This window comes from Hipposideros armiger, unplaced genomic scaffold (genome assembly GCF_001890085.2).
Source record: "Hipposideros armiger isolate ML-2016 unplaced genomic scaffold, ASM189008v1 scaffold_892, whole genome shotgun sequence".
NCBI lineage: Eukaryota > Metazoa > Chordata > Mammalia > Chiroptera > Hipposideridae > Hipposideros > Hipposideros armiger.
The window spans coordinates 583,125-606,432 of record NW_017732242.1 but is presented as its reverse complement, the minus strand read 5'-3'; the positions used below and the strand labels follow the sequence as shown (position 1 = coordinate 606,432).

The 23,308-nt window shown below is 39.8% G+C and overlaps 1 protein-coding gene across 2 annotated transcripts in view; it reads left to right on the top strand.

The window, feature by feature from the left end:
- Positions 1-7,548: 7,548 nt before the first annotated feature.
- ARHGEF38 (Rho guanine nucleotide exchange factor 38) overlaps positions 7,549-23,308 on the top strand; it is a 130,160-nt gene continuing 114,400 nt past the window's right edge. The window contains exons 1-2 of one of the 2 annotated variants that reach the window (XM_019630099.1): positions 7,549-7,575; positions 7,711-7,906. In XM_019630099.1, the coding sequence (XP_019485644.1) occupies positions 7,711-7,906 (196 nt within the window). In that variant the 5' untranslated portion in view covers positions 7,549-7,575. Of the gene's footprint in view, positions 7,907-23,308 lie in introns of both variants that reach the window. The other variant, XM_019630100.1, reaches the window with a different exon arrangement.

Below are 23,308 nucleotides of genomic sequence, written 5' to 3'. Positions count from 1 at the left end.
AGCTCTTGCTGCATTTATAAAAAACACACTCTTTCTCCTAGCCATCTACAACTACTGCTTCCCTCCTCCATACTAAAAAAGCACAAGTATCTACCTGGAGTCAAATACTGAGCTTTCACAACAAGAAGCTTTCAGCACAAATAAAAACCAAGTGAAATAAAAAAGAATATGCCTTGGAGGTAGAAGAACAAAGGATCATTTCTTTTAACTTGAGTTTCTAGGATCATTTAATGGCAGGCCATGTATTAGGAATCTGCAGCATGGAGTCCTGCACATAAAAAAAAAGTACCACATAAATTTAAATATTCAACCATAATATTAAAATTTGATTTTTCAATAAATGTTTCTAAATTATTCATAATTACAATAAAAGAAACATGAAGCTAGCTGCTTACAACTAAAATAAAAAGCAACTATAGTTCTATCTCATGCTTAGAAGATGGTCAACATGAACTAAGTCTAAATTTTAGGACATAAAGGTGGAGAAATTGGAGAGAAGGAGCAAAACAAAAAAATCTTCTAGAGTCTCCCTGGAAAATGAGAATAGTTCGTCTCCATTATCAACTGTTTTGGCCCAAGTTGTGGTTCTGCTGAAATAACTGTTAAATGAATTCTGGAAGATCATGAACTATTGGAAATTGAATCCAATGCTCTGACTTAGATACTGGTATCATTGAATAGATGGTGTTCCAAGATTCCAGTGGCCCTTTTTCTTGCTTACCTAGCTGGTTTTGATCATAGCCAGGCTATTCCAAGCTCTTGCAAAGATTCTTCCCCTTTCCAAGATAAATTTCCTCCCCGACAACCTTGAAAATCTTGTAATGGATGATTCATTTCAGCTGAGGCAAAGGCCCAAATATGATCATATGTCATTGCTAAAATTACTTCAGTCAAGAGGATAAAAACATTAGAAGGTTTACCTCCTTCCAAGCTTCAGCTCCCATCTATTGTTTGCTGACAGGATTATTATGCTGCTGCTTTGTCAGTGCATTAACCGAAATTGTTGCTTTCAGGAAGCAGAGCAGTGGATATAAAAACACAGCTACCAGATAGCAGGGCCACTGTGAACAATTTATAGTTGAATAGGGAGCTCTCAAAGCTGGCTTTATGGTCATCTTACAAATGCATTAATGACCTCATCTTTGAGGAAGTAATACCTCTGATTTTTTCTTTTGTTTCCAGATCTATATCCTCCTTTTCTAAGAAAGAGGTACTAATCAGAGAGCGTGAAAAAAAAAAAATAGCGCAGCTGGCCACTAAGCCCCTCCCCATAAATTGGTAGACTGCACAAGGCCATAAGCTGCTATGCCTGACCCCTGCAACAATAAACATTTATTGATCTCTTATTGCTAGTCACGAGGATTTCAAAGGCAAATAGCTTGGAGCACTCGTAATCGAATGAGTCCCTCTGCTGTGATAAAGGTGTGCTGCTCTGTGATTTCAGAGGAGGGAGGGAGTGATGGATCTCAGGGGACAGGAGGGAAATGCCATAGAGGAGGGGACATTTCAGCTGGGTCTTGAAGGATCAGTAGAATTTCACAGGATGGGGAGAGCTATTCCAAGTGAAAGAAACAGCTTGAAAAATAATCAGCCCTAAAAGAGAATAGAATATGGAGTATGTAATGGTTATATGAGTCAGAATGCATTTTCCACAGATAGACACAGCAATTTCTCCCATTCTGTAATCTCTTCTTATAATGTGACTTTGGTACTCCTCCCATTGAGAAGATTGGTCCCATGTTCTGTTGCCTTGAGTCTGGGTAGGCTTTGAGACTATGATAGAAGTGACACAGTGTGACTTCTTAGGATAGGACATAAAAGACGATATGGTTTCTGCCTGGTTCTCTTAGGACACTCCTCTTTGGAGCTTTGAGCCCAGGAAAGCAGTCTGACTTCCCTCAGGCTGCTATGCTGTGAAGGAAGCCCAAGCTAGCCCACGTGGAGAGATCAGAGAGGCCCTGAAAGTACAAAGGCAGAAAGGTGCCTGGTCAACCTACAGCTAGCTGTTCCAGCTGTCTGTTATCTCAGCTCCAGCCAACATCCGCTTATAACTACGTGAGAGACCTGAGTCAGAACTGCCTAGCTGTGTCTTTCTTAAATTCCTGACCCACAGAAACTAGGACGGCTAATGCAACGATAATCATTGCTTTAAGAAAATAAGTTTTGGGGGTGATTTGTTATTCAGAAATCAATAACTAGAACAGCAAGTAATTTGAAATGAAAAAAGACAGTCTGATTGAGGTCTAAAGAATATTTGGATTCCCTTCGACGCTCAGTGGGAAACAATCCATCAAGCTTTTTTAATCTGAAGAATGACGTGACCTGATTTATGGTTTAGAAAGGAAATTCAAGAGGCATTGGGCAAGATGGATTGGAGTAGAGAGTCACCAGAGACAAGGAGAATGCTTGCAGGAATTCTCCAAGTTTAACTGTGCATAAAAATCACTTGAGATGTTTGATAAAATTTCAGATCCCTTGGATTCATCCCAAAGAATAAAGGATAGGTAATGGGGAATTGTTCCAAGATGACTTTAGACAAGAAAAGAAAAGTACATTTGTGGTGCCCTTGCTGTATGTCAGGCAGTTTGCTAGGCACTTAACATCCAGTAGATGTCAAATGTGTAATAAAACACAAGCTTTGCTGCAAGAGGGGCCTAATCTTGAATCCTGACTTCATCATTTCCCAGTTGTGTGATATTGGTAAAATCACTCAACTTCTCTGAACCTGTCTCCAAATCTGTAAAACATGGGTATAATTCTCCCTGGATATGATCCTCACATACCCTTACACTCTCAGAAGTATTATTCCAACCTGTTTCACCTTTCTCTCCTCCTTTAAAGAAATCCCTTCCATTCTGATGTTTACCAAAATGCCCCTTGAAAAGTTTATAAATGACCAACTTTGTGCCAAATTAAAAACATTATTTTCTATTTCCATTTTGTTTGGCCTCTCAGCCGACTGACTATGCCTTCATTTTGGAAACACTTGCTTCCCCACTTCTGAGACGCCACGCGCTCCTCCTTTCCCACATCAACGGTTGCTCTCTTCTGCCTTCTTTGCTGGGTTTTCCTCCAACCCCACCTCTAAATTTAGAGTTCTGAAGGATTTGATGTTGATCCTTCTCTTCTGGATATATTATCTTCTTAAGTGGTTTCATCAATCCATGGCTTTAAATATTAGGTATAGTCTGATGACTCCCAATGTTTTAACTAAAATCTAAATAGTTTACTCCAATCCAAAGGCTACCTGATATTTCCTTTGAATATCTTACAGGCCTCTTAACCTTAATGGAACCTAAATAGAGTTCTTAACAACCCCACCAAACTTACTCTTCCTCTGTTCTTTCTTCCTCTATTAGCATTCAGGACCAGTATCCTCCCAGTTATTCAATCTCATAGCCAGGAATTTATCCTTTATTCTTCTTATTCATTCACTCCATTAAATCATATACAAGTTCAGTCAGTTCAGCTTTCAAAATTCTTTGGATTCATCTGCTTTTCTCCATCCCAACCACCATTACCCTAGTCTAAGCATTTTTATTGTCTGGATTCCTATGAGTTCCTGACTTAATAATGAGTTCTTTTCTTTCCTCCAATCTGGTTTATTCATGGCATTATTTAAGAATTTCTTTTTTGGAATTAGGAGTTTTACAACCTAATAGCACCCGGGGTCTAGGAATCTGGAAATCATATAATGCTAGAGCTGAAAAAAGATTTCTGTATCATTTAATTTATAGCCTCCATTAATAAGGCGAGTCTAACTTATGCTGAAGTAATAAAAGGAAAGCCCCAACGCCCAGTGGCTTAAAGCAGCAAAGAATTCTGCCACCATTACTGGGTGGCTGGGGGATCTAATCTGAGGCATCCACATTCTAGGACTCGTCCTGATAGAAGAGCCTCTGCCTAGAATCTTAGTCACCACAGATGAGGGAAAGAAAGCTATCGCAAATCACACACTGGTTCTTATCACTTTCCCAAAAGTGACATATATCATGTTTAATCAATTTCATTGGCCAAAGCAAGTTATGTGATCACGCCTAAAATGGAAGGGTGCAGGGTAGTGCAATATTGCTTCGTACCTAAATGGGAAGCTGAAAATATTCAGTGACTAGTACAAAGGACTAACTCATCCTTACATTTTGTGGATGAAGAAGTTGGGACCTAGAGATTATGTCCCTTGTAATGTTACGAAGCCAATGTATGTCACAGCCAAAACTAAAATTGGATCTTGGAGTCATTGTCCAGTGCTTTTGAAAATAATGAACCAGGAACTATTTGTACTCTACACACAATAAAATCAATTTAAATGTCTTCATATCAACATTTTATTTATCTAAGCACTATAAAATCCTTGTATTGAAAGACTGTGTAACTTTGCCATAAAATATAGAACACAGACAAATTAGAGGCCTTGTTCCTCCAGTTTCACTCATGTTCTAGCAAGATACCCTGGTGAAAAAACACTCAAAATCTTCCTAACCTATCTGTTCTTATTTTATGCTGGTGATTCTAAACACATTGGTTTAAAAAGTGTCAAAAAGATAAGCAAAGGAAATGCATACACACGGCACTGTCTGTTGAATCCCTTAGGAATGTATTGACCACAAGAACTCCTTCTAAAAACGACTTTGGGAGAGAGGTTTATTTCACCCTCATACCAAGAAGTCTAAAGGTGGGTAGCTGCTGGTATTGGTTCAGTGGCTCAATGGTATCAGAGCCCATGGTTCTCTTGGTCTTTTCTTAAGGACACAGGGTGGCTATAACCGCTCCATGCATTACACCCGTGATCAAAGCTGGTTGAAGTGGGAAGGTCGAAGGCAGCTGTTACTACACCTTTTATTAGAGAAGCAAAAGCTTTCCCAGAATCAATACCCCACCCCCCATTATAAGAGACTACCACTGAGGCCTCCTTTGCCAGGACTGAGAATACATGGACAGCCTAGTGATAAGAGAGACAGGAAAAATTAAAAATCAAGTTATCATTATGAATGGCCAACGCAAATGCTGCCATGAACAAAATAAGGATTCTGTTGGCAAAGAATGGCATGGGGGTGGAAGGTATTAAGAGTGAATATTGAGAGAACAACTAACAGTGACCGCCCTATTCATTGACTGATTAAAAGATAGTTTTAAAAGAATGTATCTATCATTTTTAAAGTTGATATAGAAACTAATGTGAAAAAAATATAGATTTACTACTGAATTCATAGTAGCTATGCTATGTATCTTCTTAAGTAGTGAAATTTAAAAATATAATGAAGCTACTACAATCAGTTCTGCTATAATATTTATTTTGAAAACACGTTTGTTGTGACGAAGAGGAACTGTTTAAGCATAACACAATTTCACATTTGCTTATGTGTGATTTTATCTAGTTGGAACACGAAGCGAATGCACAAAACTGTATCCAGATGCTCTGAGCCACAAAGGAGTACACAAAACACACACATGACACCCCCCACCCCCAGGAGACCAGAGACTTCAATGCACTGCCTGTGGCCTTAGCAACACCAACCACATCGAGCAGTATACATTTCAATCTGATTTCAAATATCCCTTCTTCCATCACTTTGCTGTGACTCATAAGCTATGATTCTGTAAAGCCCACTTCTACAAGGAAACTTCACCTTTTTTTCAAGATAAAGTTTCATATTTATTGTAGTATTTATATACAGAGGGTGACAAAAAATGTATACACATCTTAAGAAACAAAAACTGTATTAAAATTGTAATACTCAATATATACCCATAACAAAAGATGAATACAAATCACGTTTGACTTTTGCAATTACAAGAGGTGCTCAAAGCGATTACCATGAGCGTCCAGACACTTCTGATTACAGCAAACTACTGCTTGAGCATAGATAACATCTCTTAAAATGTGTATACATGTTTTGGCACCCCTGGTATTTCTTAACTATCTATTACATGTTAAACTGTGCTACCCTTTTTCTTTCATTTTCTATCTGTTTTTTATGGGTCACTGACAAAGTTTTTGAGTGCTGTGTCCCTAATCCCATATTTACTGTAAATCCTATAGTTTTAATTGTACAATTCTGCAGTAATACTATGTGTAATAGTACATGTCTGTCAGTAACCAAGTGAATCTGCAAAACATATCATATATGTATATGCATATATAATATTAGAATACAATTGAGGCATTTTAAACATGAATTTAAAAAGCTCATTTTGTATCTTAGTGGTGAATGTGCCTTTAAAAGCATTTATTAAAAGTACTTGGGAGGGCTTGTTTTAAAAAGACTATCAATTATACTAAATAAAAGATTCAATACGCCAACTATATATGTCTCTATAGTGGGTGAAGATTTGTCATTTATCTTTTAAAGATAATTATGCAAATTGTATCCAGCCCACACATCCTGAGTTGGAAAAACTGGCTTTTATCTCTTTTTCCTCATTTATAAACCTTGTCTAACAAGGGTTAACCACGATTCAGAACGGGCTGCATAAAGCTGAATTTTGGCGCTCCCTTTACAAGAAAAAAGAATCTATTTTCCTCCTGAGGGTCCCGCTTTTCTCTAACAAGGGCATACAAACCATTCACTGTATCCCCAGAGCTTCTGAGAACTTCCCTCTTGAGAAATCTCAGGGAGTACAAGGAAAAACAACTTCAAAAAAATTAATGAAAGGCCCACCACTGTTTGCCTTTCCCTTTCCCAGTCCTTGCTCCCCCACCACCATCCTTTCTACCTGCCTCTTCTAGCTTCCAAACATTTTTCCTCTTATTGTCCCAAGGTGAGCTGCCTGTGTTGTCACTCCATCTGCAAAAGGCATGGGAAAGGTCATACAGAACTCACACCCTGACACGATGCTTATTTTCCTGAGGACCAGGCTCAGAAGGACAGGGCTGGGACTACAAGAAGCACTAATTTCAGGCAAGGGCGGGGGAGAAGAGGAGAAAGGAGAAGGCTTCTGAAGGCCTCTTCGGACCTCCCCTTCCTGTGCCTCCCGCCAGACCTCTCGCACCGGCGAATCCTTGTTTCCTCAGGAATGCGGATCAGGGTTTGGCAAGCACGTTTTCTTTTAGCAAATAATAGAACATTCAGGGTCCCAAGGAAGAAGCATGAATGAGTGCCGACAGTAATCCTTAAACATGATTCTGTGTCCACTGTTGTGATGCAAATGCAAATTCACTGAGCCTCACACGGACTCCGTGGGTCTCTGGTGAGTGACTCTAGCTAAAGGTCACACACAAGCCCACATCTGCCTCCAGGCAGCAGAGCACAAGGCAGTGCCTCGGGCACACCTGTACACACCCATCGGCACACTTGAAAGCCATAAGCCACAGGTTCAGTCGCAGGTACTTCCCTTCCTCCCTGCCTCACCTAGTTCTCTTGCCTTTCCTCCCAACCCCCAGCCCTTGCCCCACACAATGGGATTTTTGTTTGCTTCAGTAGCATGTGACAGTGCGATCCCTGCTTTGCCTAGCTCTGTGCTGCAGGTCTCTCAGGTAACAGGTGGCGACTTCCCTTGTTGGATTCTAGGTATAAAAAAGAATGACCTCATAGGGGTGGGGCTCTGGGACTCCGTAGAGGTGGCAGTCACAGCCAGGTAACCCTGGAGCAAAGCTGTTTAGTTAGAAGGGGGGCAGTTCAACTTGTCACTCTAGTGGCTTTAATCCTCACCCCGAGGCACTTTAGCAACCGGCCATTTTTTGCAAACCTCTAAAGCTTGTCTTTGCTTCAGATGGAGCCCAAAGAAGCCACTGGGAAAGAAAACATGGGCACCAAGAAAAAGAACCTGACTTTCTTGCGGCCCAGGCTCTATATGCTGGAGAGAAGGAAGACTGACACTGTAGTTGACAGCAGTGTTTCTGGGGACCACTCGGGTACCTTGAGGAGGAGCCAGTCTGACAGGACCGAATACAATCAGAAACTACAAGGTAACCCAAGAGAAATCAATTATTCCAGGGTACTGCCCTCCTAGCTTTCTTTCTCCTACTCTTCTACTTGGAAAGAAAACTCTTAAGGCAAAGGAGAAAATTGAATATTACCTCCTCTATAAGAGGAAAATAAGAAAAAAATAATAAAATGAAAGGAAATGTAATTCATAAACTATAGGAAAAAACTATTATGTGCTTCAATAGTTAAAGCCAATTCTGAATTATTCTTAATATTGTTTTTTTTCCCCCGATGATAATAATATTTGTTCTGCTGCCTTCCCCTTTCCTTCTCCTCCACCCAACTTAAATGGGAAGCACTAGAAAGCACATAATTTAGAAACCTACAAAAGAGAGTTTAATCTCAATAGAGAGGTGTGAGGTGTCCCACTGTGAGATCTATCCAGGTAATTGCACTGAACTGTGATTGTGGTTATCTTAAAATAGGAGCATGAAACTACAAACGTGTCTGTGAAAAATAAGGAGTGTTACAGTCAGCAGGATGGTATAATAGGATTTGTTGAAAATCACTTAGGTGTTCATTCCTTTAGTGAACCGAATAACATCTAAATATGGTAAGAGATGTTTAGCATGCTTAGATTGAATGACTTTTGAGGAAATCAGTTCAGGTTTATTTTGTGTGATAATTTGGCAGTTATTATAACACGTCCTCTGTTTCAGGCCTTGAATTTCTATTGCTTCTCACCTACCCTCTTGTGTTTTTTCCTCCCTTTCTCTTGAAGGTCACTTGTTCTAGAAAACTTTATTTTCATGTTGATATTGTGCAATGTTTTAAGTATCTACTGCCGTCCCTGTTATGTGATCCCCCAGAAACTGCCTCTCCTTTGAGCGCATTGTGTGTTTGAGGCTCTCCTAATCCCACCACCAGCTTCATTCTGGACTGAAAAACTATAAGGCTAGCATCATCAATGGGACAAGCTTATACTTAGCAAGTCTCTTCCCTCAGAAATGTGCTTGCACTTAGTTATGCAAATTAATTAAATTAAATAAATTAAATGCATTTAAATTAAATCTTTAAATATTCCTACTCTGAGTTAATACTTTTTAAAAAAAAATCCTGATAGCTCAGAACTAAAATGCAGAGTCAAGTTTTATCTTTAAAGAACATTTGTAAAAATGGGGAAGGAGTATCATTTGATCTGTGAAATTAATTATTCCCAAGGAATAGGATACATTGGGAAGAATGTAAATTTTGAAATCATACACATTTGGTTTCCAATCTTGTCTCTTCAATTTACCACCTGTAAGACTTTGAGCAAATTACTTAAAATTTCTGAGCCTTAGTTTCCCTACCTGTGAAAGTGGGATAATGATACTTACCACGTAGTATTTTGGGGAGAATGAAGTTAGATAATTACAAGAAACACCCAGCATATTAGCTGACACATGGTGTGGGCTCAATAAAAAGTAGTTATTTTTAATTCTAGGACTAATGGGTATCATAATGATAGAATGGGACTTGCTCTTTATTAATCCAAATTTTCGTAGTCTACTAATCTATTTCAACTAGACTCTGTCCTTTGATGAAGAGACCATATATAGCCATTCAGGAACGGTCCATTGCTTCATTCTTAATAACATGTTTCTTCTGCCTGGGATTCACTAATTCAGCATCTTTTGGGTTCAGATTTTCCATTAGCAAAACAAAAATGAAAAATACTTGTTACTATTCCCTTCCTAAACTTAACTGAAAAAATAAGTCTGTGGCTGCAAAATACAGCCGATGTTTGTCGGTTACTTTGCAGAAGACCTCAGGCTTCTTGTACCCTCCATTGGATTTGTCATTTTCCCGTGCTCTGTGGGATGCTGTCTCTGAAGGTAGAAGGGAAGACTCAGGAGTTAAGCCATATTCCTCATACTTGCTGAGCTGGAGAAAAATCATCAGGGAAATAGAGGAAGAGCATGTCAGAGCTGTAGAGATTGGCTTGCCTCCTGATAAGTAACATTTTTTATATGTGACTCTTAATAAAATCCAAGTCTGATACCCAATGTAACTGATTTGGCAACAACAGAAGGCATTTTCTCATTAACATTCAAAGCAATTAGTTCTGTGGGTTTGCACTGTGGCCCTACTATATCCAATATCATGCAAATGAGTCCTAATTGCCTTAAGAAGCTCTTTATTATTGCACTGTCAAGAGTTTTTCCCCTGCCTACCTTACAACTGGTAGTTACCTGGGAGGCACTAAATAAAGACCCAAACTGGTTATCGCCCTTGGATTAGATGGCCCGAAGCCATTGTGAGGTCACAGGGTGCTTTCCAATACTGGAAGGAAGCCTCAAATTATTTAGTCGGTTGTCAGTGCCACGTTGCTCTAGGTATTACAATTCTCTGCCCTCTCTCTGAAAGCAAGTTCTCTGGGCTCTGGGGAATCAGAGATCTTTCTCTGGTGCCTCTTACTATATACCTGTTCAATTCAATTTCTGACAGACATCACTTTAGTAATGTGAATCCTAAATTGTAACAAAAAAAAAATTGTACACTGGGTGAAAACTATTAGACTAAACAATAGAACATTATTTTAATGACAACATAAAATCTTTATAGAAGATTGTGATCACATCAACATAGTCATTCCTACTAAGCCTCAAGTTGTAAATAATAGTTCCACACTAGCCTACTGTTAGTGACTTCTTTATTTCTTCAACGGATTTGTTCAGTTAATTTATTGAAAATGTTATATGGTGAGCAACACTAGAATATGTGCCAAGACTTACATCTACAAAACCATAATGAAAAAACAAAGTCTGACCTTTACTCTACAGGGGATTAAAGGCTCTTTGGGAAAGGTAAAACAGGTAAACAAGTGCAATAAAGTGACAGGATAGAAGTGGAGGTGGGATTAATGCATCCACAAAAGGAGGAAATGGCCTATTCAGAACTGGGTGGAGGAGATTGTTAGAAAACATTAAGAGAGGATGAGGTGGGGATGACGAAGAAGGTGCAGAATGGAGAGAAAAGGGTGTTTTAACCTCTTTGTTGTACCTTTGTCTGAAATTATGTTGTTTGTTTTCTCACTTATTGTCTATTACTGACTCTCAGTGCCTCTCCCATCTCCCATCCCCCAACTCCATGAAAGAGACCCTATCTGCCTTGTTAACTGTTCCATCTCTGCACTTAGAATCATGCCCAGAACATAGTGAGCACTCAGTAACTTTCAAATAGAATGAAAGAGTGGAATGATCTTGTCTAGGCAAGGAATCAGTGTGAGGAAAGACATTGAGGTCTGAATTAACCACCCTTGTATCTTCATATGTGAGGATACATGTCTCCATTAATAAAGATTTTTTTAAAGATTTTTATTAAAATATAGCTAACATACAATATTATGTTAATTTCAGGTGTACACAATAGTTATTCAACATTTATATACCTTAAGAAATGATCACCATAGGTCCAGCAACCATCTGACACTGAACCACACTATCACAATATTATTGACTATATTTCCTATGCTGTATGTTACATTCCCATGACTTATTTTTTTTATACCTGGACAGTCAATATTATTATATATGAATTTCAGGTGTACAGCATAGTGATTAGATATTTATATAATTTAAGAAATGATCCCCCAGACTCATCTAGTACCCACCTGGCACTATACACAGTGATTACCATCTTACTATTATTCTCTATGCTTTACTTTACATCTCCATAACTATTTTGTAACTACCAATTTGTACTTCTTAATCTCTTCACCTTTTCATCCTGGCCCCCAACACCCTCCTATCTATCACTCCAACAAATCTAGTACCCATTTGATACCATACATAGTTATTACAATATTATTAACTATATTCTTTATGCTATACCCTACATCCCCATAACTACTTTGCAACAACCAATTTGTACTTCTTAATCCCTTCCCCTTTTTCACTTACTTTAAGCCCCCTCCCATGTGGCAGCCATCAATATGTTCTCTGTATCTATGAGTTTGTTTCTGTTTTGTTTGTTTATTTTGTTTTTTAGATTCCACATATAAATGAAATTACATTGCATCTGTCTTTCTGTGCCTGATGTACTCCATTCAGCACAATACCCCCCAGGTCCATCCATGCCTCCACAGATGGCAAGAACCCATTCCCTTCCATGGCTGAGCAATATTCCACTGTATATATGTGCCACATACTTTTTATCCATTCATCCATCAATAAACACCTAGGCTGCCTCCACATCTGGGCCATTGTAAACAACGCTGCAACGAACTTATGGATGCACACATCCCCTCAAAGTAGCATTTTGGGTTTCTTCAGGTAAATACCCTGAAATGGGATTACTAGCACCTTCTTTGATTCTTGTTATAGCCTTTGTTTTAAAGTTTATTTTGTCTGGTATAAGTATTGCTACTCCAGCTTTTGTTTGTTTGTTTGTTTCCATTTTTATGAAACATCTTTTTCCATCCCTTTACTTTCCATCTCTGTGTGTCTTTCAATCTGAAATGATTCTCCTGTAAGCAGCATATATAAGGGTCTTGTTTTCTTATCCATTTAGCCCTTCTATGTCTTTTGAATGGAGAATTTATCCATTTATATTGAAAGTAATTGTTGGTAAACATGTAGCTATTGCCATATTTACTATTCATAATTTTAATCCCTTTATGTTTTTTTTCTATCTTAAAGAAGTCCCTCTAACATCCTTTGCAATACTGGTTTGGTGGTGATGAACTCCTTTAATTTTTTTTTCTCTGGGAAGCTCTTTATCTGTCCTTCGATTCTAAATGATAGCTTTGCTGGGTAAACTAATCTTGGTTGTATGTCTTTGCTTTTCATCACATTGTATAATTTGTGCCAATCCCTTCTGGACTGCAAAATTTCTGTTGAGAAATCAGCTGACAATCTTATGGGAGCTCCCTCATAAGTTACTAGCTGCCTTTCTCTTGCTACTTTTAGGATTGTCTCTTTGTCTTTAACATTTGCCATTCCAATTATAGTATGTCTTGGTGTGGGCCTGTTTGGTTTCATCTTGTTTGGGACTCTCTGCACTTCTTGAACTTTATGTCTATTTCCTTCACTAGGTTAGGAAAGTTTTCAGTCATTATTTCTTCAAACAGGTTCTCAATCTCTTGCTTTCTCCCTTCTCCTTCTGTTAACCCTATGATGTGAGTGTTGTTATGCTTCATGTTGTCCCAGAGGTTTCTTAAACTATCCTCATTTTTAAAAATTGTTTTTTCCTTCTGCCGTTTTGGTTGGTTGTTTTCTGCTACCTTATCTTCCAAATCGCTGATTTGATCTTCTTCTTCATCTAGTTTGTGGTGATTCTTTCTAGTGCATTCTTCATTACAGTTATTGTATTCTTCACTTTTGATTAGTTCTTTTTTATGGCTTCCAAGTCCTCTTTTATGCTTGCTATCTCTATTGAAGTTCTCACTAAGTTCCTTGAGCATCCTTATAACCGCTGTTTTGAATTCTATATCTGGTAGGTTGCTTGCCTCCATTTTGTTTAGTTCTGTTTCTGGAGTTTTCTCCTATTCTTTCATTTGGGCCATATTTCTTTGTTTCCTCATTTTGGCTACCTCTCTATTTGTTTCTATGTGTTAGGTAGATGTGCTATGTCTCCTAGTCTTGGCTGAGTGGCCTTATGTAGTAGGTGTCCTGTGGGACCCTGGCACAGTCTCTCTGGTCACCTGCTCTGGGTGCTCCAAGAGTGTCCCTTGTGTGGTGTGTTTGTATGTGTCTTCCTGTTATATTTGAGCCTTGATTGCTATTGGCAGATCAGTGGATGGGACTGACCCTCAGGCTGATTGGCTGTGGGTTTTGACCACATCCACAGTTTACAGGATGCTGTGAGAGGTGCTTACCCCACTGAGTGGGATTCACCCCAGCAGGCTCTGGTGCCTATTGAGTTAACCCTTTAGGTGTGCCCTTGTGAGGCTAATTGGCTGATGCTCTGCTGTGGTCTGAAGCCAACCTCCAAGTATATTTATTCTGGGGCCTCTTGGAAGTGGCTCCAGTGCAGGCTCAGGTCACCCACTGCCTGTGGCCAGCCATGGACTACCTGGTAGGAGCTGCAAACTGATCTGTGGTTGTTTGCTGCCTGTGCTGAAGTTGGAGGCACTTGGGAGAAGCCACGCTATGAACCTCAGATGGCTGCCCCCAGTACTGGGCCTGTGGTAGCTCTGCAAAAAGCCGGGGCACCCCAAGGCCTGCTGCCACCTGCCAGTTCCCTTAAGGTTCAGTCCCTGATAAAGCCTTGTGCAGTAACCAAGGTGGATGAGGCAGGGTCTCAGGAACTCAGTAGAGTGGGAAGAGTTGTGGTCAATAGGTTAATGTAGACTCTGGTTTGGTGCCAGTGCTGAGCCTGGAGCAAGTCAGCAAAAGTCTCAGAGCACGCCAAGGCTAGTTGTACCACCTGGGGCCTGTCAGACTGATTGTTTTCCAAAAAAAGGTGCAATGTGGGTGGGGCTGGCTGCTTGAAAGAAAGTATCTCCGACATCAGGGGGAGTTGAGTGGAACAGAGTCTCATTGAGTTAGCAGGGTAGAGTGAGTGGAGCTCACCAGGCCAATCAGATTCAGATTTGACCTGTGGGGGTGGGCTTAACACAGGAAAGACGGTGCCCACCTGCCAGCTGCATAGGAGAACCCCACACAGATAAAATGGTGACAGTCCTCCAGCTCTTCTTTTGAAGCCATACACCTCTGTCTGCCCCCCATATGCCTCTGATTCCCCCGGAGTTACTGTCCCCCTGCCATAGCCCAAGGTGAGTGCCTGTGAGTGAGAGAGTCTGTGTGTAGGCCGTTTAAGGGGACGTCTGGGTTTCCCACAGACATCTGTCCCACCCGGATGTTTGGAATTCCCACTGATTTTCACAGACAGTTTTTGTTGGGGTTCTTCTTCCTGGCACAAGTACTCAGGGCTGGGGAGGCTGGTGTGGCGCTAGGGTCTCTCACTCCTCTGGGGCTAACATCCATGGCTGAGCTACCCCTCCCACTTCTCAACAGCTACATGGAGGTTTGGGGCCAATTCATTTCATGTCTCCACCCCTCATACCAGTCTCCATGTGGCTTCTCTTCATATCCTTAGTTATAAAACTTCTGTTCAGTCAGACTTCAGGTGGTTCTCCATGTTGATTGTTTTATAATTTGATTATAATTTTAATGTGTTCATGGAAGGAAGCAGGCACAGTGTTTATCTACTCCACCGTATTTGATTTCCTCAATAAAGATGATTCTTCAGTTAAAAGGAAATAAACACAGCACAGATTAAAATGTACAGAATTGACTATGTAACAAATAACTCTTAGGGGAAGCCTATCTCATTCCTGACTCCACCTTTTCGAGTACACCAGACCATGTACCTCTCAGTTTATTTCTCTTCTTCCATTCAGTATGCGAGTACATCATCTTAGCCTCCAGGCTGGCTCAACACCTAATTGCTATTTTAATGGAAGCCACAGTGATCAAAGCAGGGGAAATTTACTGGCTGAGTGGTTAAACTCCTTTCTTTGGGAAATGATTTTGTATATAATTACATGTATGAATTCTACATTTGAAAGGTGCCTGTTTTAAACAGTTATGCACAAGTGTGCCTGGGTGTATGCAGATTATCTAACCTATCCATGTATGTAGACATAGATACAGTTGTGTGTAAGTACTTGAGACATATTTCTGTAATGATTAAAACTTCTCATGAAAAATTTATTGATTAACATTCAGCAGCCTTTTCTGAAAATCTTATATAATATTACTGACATTATAGGTTTCCTCTCAAAGTGGGTGCTATAGGATAAATGATTATATTCCCCCACTACTACCACCACCACCAAGTTCATATACTGAAGCCTAATTCTGAATGCAATGATATTAAGAGGTGGAGCCTTTGAGAAGTAATTAGGCCATGAAGGTGGAGCCCTCATGAATGGGATTAGTGCCCTTATAAGAGCCATGAGAGATTTTCCTCCCTTGCTCTCTGCCACGAGACAGGGCCCTTATCAGACACTGGATCTGCCAGTACCTAGATCTTGGACTTCTCAACCTCCAGAACTGTGAGAAATAAATCTTTGTTGCTTAAACCACCCAGTCTATGGTATATTTGTTATAGCACCCAAACTGACTAAGACAGTAGCCATATTAGGACTCTGGTGAATATTTTGGTCAAGGCATATTTTTGCTTATTAAGTACCAGGTGAAAGAGTGAGAGTGGTTGGGTAAAATGTCATTACTGTTTCTGATAACACAAGTCAAAAATCACATCTCCAATTCATGATAGGTCTGTGGTATTTGTTTGTTTTGTTTTGTTTTGCAAAGGCTATCATATCATTCTCATTAAGAAGGGATTGATTGGTTAGTTTTATAAAAACCTGAAGTTTTCTCACTATGGTGATTATAAGGAACCACCCTACCACATGTAGTTTACAGAATAACAACTTTTGCAGTATGAGATCAAATGGCTCAATAAGTTAGACTTGTAAGACTATGGAGCCGTTTAACTTGTAATGATTTTTAAGAACACAGACTAATCCATAAGTGAGTAGGAGGAGTTGTTAACACTGAAAGATCTGGTGATTTTTGTTCAAGGCCCAATGAAAGGTGGAATGAAACAAGCTGTCTAGCTATCTGTGCTTGTTTCTATCCCAGTGATACAAGCCGTCTTTGTACCTGCCTGTCCTTTCAGTGTTAAGTCACACCTTCCCTTTTCCCCACCTCCGTACACCCTTTAGTGAAATGGGAAGTGCTTGGGTCAGTAATGTGACACCAATACAAATAAAATGTCTTTCATAGTTTGAAGGGCAAATCTTTATAAACGTCAAGGCAATTTTATTTTATTTATTTATTTATTTTTAAATCTTTTCTTTTTTTTTTTTAAAGATTTTTATTGGGAAATTGGGGGAGGAGAACAGCGCTGGGGAATTGGGAAAAGGGGAACAGACAAGTTGCTGTCATTTTGGTCTTCAGTCTAGTTGTGGAGGACGTTGCTTTACTGGCCCAAGTTGGCACCATCATTGCGCTCTTCCTGGGTGAGGCACATCAGTCACAGGTTCTTGGATGGCCGATCACAGCAGCTGTTGGTCGCTCACGCTGGCTGCTGGCTACACACGGTAGCCCATGGCAACCCACTGCCACAGGGGCTGCAGCCTACGCCGTCGCCGGCGACTCACGGCAGCCCAGTTTCAGGTTGAGCTGCTGTTCAGCATCTTAGCTGTGGAGGGCAGTGTCACTGGCCCTCATATGTGGGATCCAAACCGGGGCCCTCTGGCATCCCAAGCGAGTTCTTAACCATCGCGCCACTCGGCCGGCCCAAGGCAATTTTAAAACTAAGTAATTTCTGCCTCGTCACATGTGTGGAAACTAAAAATAAGCACACTGTTTTGCTTCCCTTCTTTTTCAGTAAAGGTATTTTACAGTTTTTAAAAGATCTGTATGAATCCAATAAAATGTGAGTCCTAGAAATCAAGAAAGTTTAAGCTATTTCACTATGACCACATTGTGATAGGAAAAAATTTTAACTTTCTTAAAGACAGCAGATACAGTTTCTAATTTTACTTTATTTTTTGTCCACAAAAGTGATAGGTTTATCAAAACACAAGATGAAAAATTAAGAGAGAGGGAGGAATGGAAGGAAGGAAAGAGAGAGGCGGAGGGAGAGGGAGAAAGGGAGAGAACTCAGATGTACTAAGCATGAATAGAAATGTACCTTAAAATAGCGACATAGTTGGGGAAAAGATGAATGAGAGAAAAGCACTCAAGCTACATTCATCTTTGTTTCTGTTGAGACAGGAAAGGAAAAACCCCCTTTTATAGATTTACTTTTTCTTGATGCCATAATCATATTAACTTCAGTATTCTTGTGGGTATCAATTTCCTGGTAAAGATGGAATTACTGCAAGAATTGCTAAACTTGTAAGCAATATCCACATTAGAACCAGGCAAAATTTGGCTTCAGGTTGTGTTTTAGAATTTCCCTCTGCAGTCCCCTCTCCACTGAGTTATGTGGGGAGTCCTTGGCGCCAAGGATACCGACAACCTGGGACCCTTTACCTTCATTTGTAGACTAAGTTCAGGGTATCTGGGACCATGGAATTTTCCATTCCACAGACCCCAATACTGGTTCCAAAGCCTCTTCCCAATCCCGTTCTCCCCATTGGTTGCTGGCGTGCCTGGGGGGCAGTTAGTTGATTACGGAGGTGTGTCTGGAACTTGGCCATGCTGGGGTGTTCACATCCTGCCTACCAGGCCCCTGTGGATGGGAGAGCACTGATGGAAGAGGAAGGATACAGGCCTCGGGACTGGGCAGGGTACGAGTGCTCCAGGGCCTCCTGCTAGATTTTGGCATGAAACTCAGAGGTTAACTGAGAAATCTAAATTTGAATTTGGCCTTCCAGATTGTTATGATGGTATATTTATCAAGTTAGAAGGAAATAACATATTTTATTCAACAGTTTTCCAGCTTCCTTTAAAACTTGCAAATGTGTAGAAATGGTATGTTGGCCTCTATTTGTACACTCTAGAGAGGCTAAATAGGAGTGGTTTTGGCTGTAAGCTGTGCTCAGATTGTTGCCCTTCTGCCTGAGGTCGTGGAAAGTGAGAGGAAAGGGACTGTAAGGGAAATACTGGGTATCTGTTATCTGCTCGGTTCTATGTTGGCCCAGGGGTTTTCACACTGCGGACGTAAGAACATCCAGCCTAAGAAAATGTCTTGTAAGAGTTTATCTGAGCCAAACTGATGACAATTGCCAGGAAGCAAATTCTCAATGGGTTGAGAAAATGTTCCGAAGAATGATTGTTTTACAGCTTATTTTATACATTAGAATCAAAGGAGGTGTAAGTGGGGGTTACATGAAATGCATTGGTGGTAGATTAGGGAGGCAGGAGAAAGCAAAGCGGGGATACCTGAGATTGGATAAAAACTAAAACTGAGAGAGACATACATCTTTTACATTGGTGGGTATAGGATAGTTAATCATTACAGCACATACAGATGGTATTAGGGGAACAAGATAACAATGAGGGGTCTGTGGTCTCCTGCTCTGGTGGGAGGTTGTGCCCTGAGGGGTCTGGAGAAGAAACAAAATTACTCTGACATTCCAAGGGTATGAAGGGTATGGTTATCCTAGATACAAAAAGACAATAATAAACAGGCTCCCTTAAGATAAAGATTGACCTTTGTGAAGAAAGCTACAGTCCCAGGATGTGACTACCTGCCATGACCTGCTTTTAGCTAGCAATGTTCAGGCCATCCTCTGTGGTTAATTTCCGTCTCTGTGTTTGTAGGGCCTGCCATGCTGGCCTCCCCTGAGCTTGTCAGGTTTAGTATGTGGCCCCATTTTTGTCCACTATGCATTGTTATTTAACTCCAACAGTCAGTGCTGGTTTTATAGTAGAAGAAGAAAGACTTTCCCTTAACTCTCCCTGGATTGATAGCTGGGTCTATTAAATGAACCGACAACAAGCAGATTAACAGGAGAAAAGGCATACACATGTATTAATTTTTAATATTATATGCCCGGGGGCATCACAGGAATAACAAGGTGAATACCCCAAAACAGTGAGATTTGAAAGTTTATATACTGTCTTAACAGGGGAAGGGGAAGAGGAATGTAGACCCCTTAGGGAAGAGTAAATAATTTTCTGAAAGATGAATGGGACCTTACAAGAAGAAATGGGAGATATCATAGTTTGTGACCAAGTTTTCTGGTTGTGGTGTCGACATCTGGCTTCTTCTACTGTGACGAGTCAACCTTTCCTGGCTGATGGAAATCTGGTTAAGCGGATTGACGACAACTGAGTTCCTTTTGGAAGATCTGTCTTTAGTCAAAAAGAAGAGTGTGGAAAAAACCTCTCTCTGCATCTGCTGTTTTTCCAGTGCCCTCAGCTCAAAATAATCACTATACCAAAGTGGCATATTTTGGGGTGGCATGTCCTGCACTCCTTCAGGTGGTAAAGCTTGGATTTGAACTCAGGCACTTTAAATATTTGCAAAATAGAATGAATGCAATTCATTGACTCAGTAGGTGTTTTATCTGTGTGATTCATTAGTAATAAGAAAGCAAAGCAAAGAGATGACTGCAGCATGTTTTATAATGTGATGACGTTCCTCTACTACTAGGATAAAGCTTGACTTGCCCACATTTTCACTTTGGAATACACATTCTTCCTTTGTAATTATTGTGATACCCCCTGCCAGAGTGTTGCTGTTTAATACGTGCTTTTTGTTGTTGTTTAATTGTCAGGAAACAAAATTACAAAGTTAGGTGAAGCAAGCCTGCTCCTATAGTAATAGCTTCATGACCTCCGTTTCCCATCTTGCTTGAATATCTTGATACTATTTCTTTAATTTTATGCCCCAGTCATTTATTTATTTTACTTGCATCTCTATAAAACTTAATATACATCCCAAATCCTGAAAGCCTTCTTCTATAGCAATGGGGGTAGGGTGGAGGGTGGAGGGGATGGGATAGATGGTGGAGGGGGTGGTGTAAGCATTTGCAAATAAGAACAATGAAATTATATGCTGGAAACTAGCAGCTCTTTATCTGGGTAGGCGATGTTTCGATAGAGCTCTATGAAGTCAGTTTAAATTGTGTCTTAATTGCAGCAGGAAAATATAGTGTTATGATTAAAATTGTTCTGAATAATGTCTTTCTTAATGAAGGAGAAAACAAACAACTACTCTAGGATACCTGCACTGAGGCCCTTGATAGAGAATGTCATCTTGACTATTTGACATCCAGCTCGTATTTAAAGAAGGAAACTTAAAGGTCATGTCATCCAGCTACTGCTCTGAATACACTAAGTCACTGTAGCCCTCACGGAAATTGTCTTTCCTGAATGCATCTTAATGTTAGGACTCCAAGGTCACTACAAAAAGCTGTCACAGGTTTCTGCTTCTGTCTTTGTTGTGAAATAGGTGATGAAGACATTGTTTATCTCTCTCAGTGCCATCCATCTTTATTCCAGGAAAAACTTGCGCTTCTCTTAAGAATTAGAACACATCCCCCTTCCAGATGAAAACAAGCATTGTACTGTATCTCACTGGCTGGAGCTGAGCATCAAATTTGTATCTAATGCCTGGCTTTTATTTTTTATTTATTTATTTTTTTCCTGTGCTATCCCTTTTATTTATTTATTTTTCTTTTTAATTTATTTTTTATTGTTAGTTTCAGGTGTACAGAACAATACAATAGTTACCCTTTTCACCTTCACCAGGTAACAACCCCCCTCCCCCCATCTATTGCCCTCCCACCCCCGATATCATGCTTATCTATTACAATTCCATTGAATCCGTTCCCGCTCTCTACTCCATGTCCCGAGACTATATGTATATATATAATTATAGTTGACATACAGTATTATTCAACATCAGTTTCAGAAATACAATGCAGTGGTCAGGCCTCTACATCGACTATGAAGTGGACTCCCCAAAAGGACATGGGTCCATCTGGCACCTAAGAAATACTTACAACATTATAGATTATATTCCTCGGACTGTCTTTTTCTATCCCTGAGGCCATATTACAATTACGAATTTGTATTGTCTCATCCCTTCCCCTTCTCCTTCATCCCCACCCCCTCCCAGCTAACAACCCTCAGTTCTTCCTCTGTGTCTCTGAGACTATCTCCATCCACTTCTCCCATCCATTCAGTTCCTTAGAATCCATGTATAAGTGAGATCATATGATATTTGTCTTTCTCTGACTGACTTATTTCACTTAGCATAATGTTCTCTAGTTCCATCCATATTGTTGCAAAGGGTACTATTTCCTTCTTCTTTATAGCTGAATAATACTCCATTGTGTAAATGTACCAAAGTTTCTTAATCCAGTCATCTACCGATGGGCATTTTGGTTGTTTCCAAGTCTTAGCTATTGTGAATAACGCCACAATGAACATAGGGGTACATATATTTTTTCAGATTAATGTCTTGGGATTTTTTGGATAAATACTTAAGAGTGGGATTGCTGGGTCATAAGGTAGTTCCATTTTCAGATTTTTGAGGTACCTCCATACTGATTTCCATAATGGCTGCACCAGTCTGCAGTCCCACCAGCAGTGCACCAGGGTTCCCTTTTCCCCACAGCCTCGCCAGCATTTGTTGTTTGTTGATTTATTGATGATAGGCATTCTGACCGGGGTGAGGTGGTATCTAATTGTGGTTTTAATTTACATTTCCCTAATGCTAAGTGATGTTGAACATTTTTTCATATGCCTGTTGTAATGCCTGGCTTTTATATTAGCTGTTTTCCCTGCCTTACAGTTTCTTGCCCCAAATCTCAGTGAGTATGGATATTCAAACGAGGTTTCTGTTCACTTCTTGGAGCGTCCTTCCCTGACTGTCCTATTTACAGTGGTGTATGGGGTGAAAGGCTTTTCCTTTATCCTCTTAGGTTCTGTGGCTAGAGTCTGTGAGTTGAACTGACACAGAAAAATTAATAGGGGGAAAAGCATATACATTTTATTTAATATTAATATTTTTACATGTCATGGAGGGCTTCATAGAAAGAAGTGAAATAACAGACCGAGCGGGTATATACCATTTTAACAGAGTTTTAAATTGTGGAGATGATTTAAATTGTAGCAAAACAAAGGAAAATGGGGTTTGGCCTAAGGGCATTAAATTGTGGGAAAGTGAATAGGAAATATTTCAGGGGGGCTTATGGAAGGTAGAAGATATTTTAGTGAAGTTGTTTGTACAGACTCATCTTGATATCAGCTCCCCATCCCCAGTGACAAGAATGTTTTCCTCTTCCTGATACAGGGATGCCATCTTTCTCACAGGAAACTTATACCTTGTTTTCAATTCTCTTAAAGGGTGAGGGCAGAGAGCCCTTCTTGAATCTGTTGTTTCTCAATTGTCTTCAGCTCAAAATAGTTAATATGCCAAAGTGACATATTTTGGGGCATTCTGTTCTGATCCCCTTAAAGGGCCTTCATATCACCTATTGCTCTCTGAAATAATGCTACTGTATTCTATTTTTGCCTCTCTCTTCCATTTGAATATAATTCTCCTTGAGGATAGAGACTTACTTTTTTAATTTTAATTAATTTATTTTTTTTAGCATTTAAGCAGTGCCTGGTATATGGTAGATGCTCAGCTCAATGACTACTTAATGATTAAAAGATATTCAATGACTAATTACAGCTATATGGACCCTTATGATTGGTATACTTGCCTTTGCAATTCTGTCATTCTTATTGCCCCATTGCTTAATTGTAATCAACTCTGGGGTTAACTGCTCTAAATTCTTTTTTTTTTTTTTTGTAAAGAGAGAGAGAATGTAAATAAATTTAATTTAACAAGAAAATAGAAAGACTTTCTTGGCCAAACAAAATGAGATCTCAATTTCCATGAATTTATTCAACAAGCATTTGCTAGGTGTTCATATGTGCCAGGTAATGACGAGATGCTGAGAATACAAAAATAAAGCAGAAGCAAACCCAGCCTGT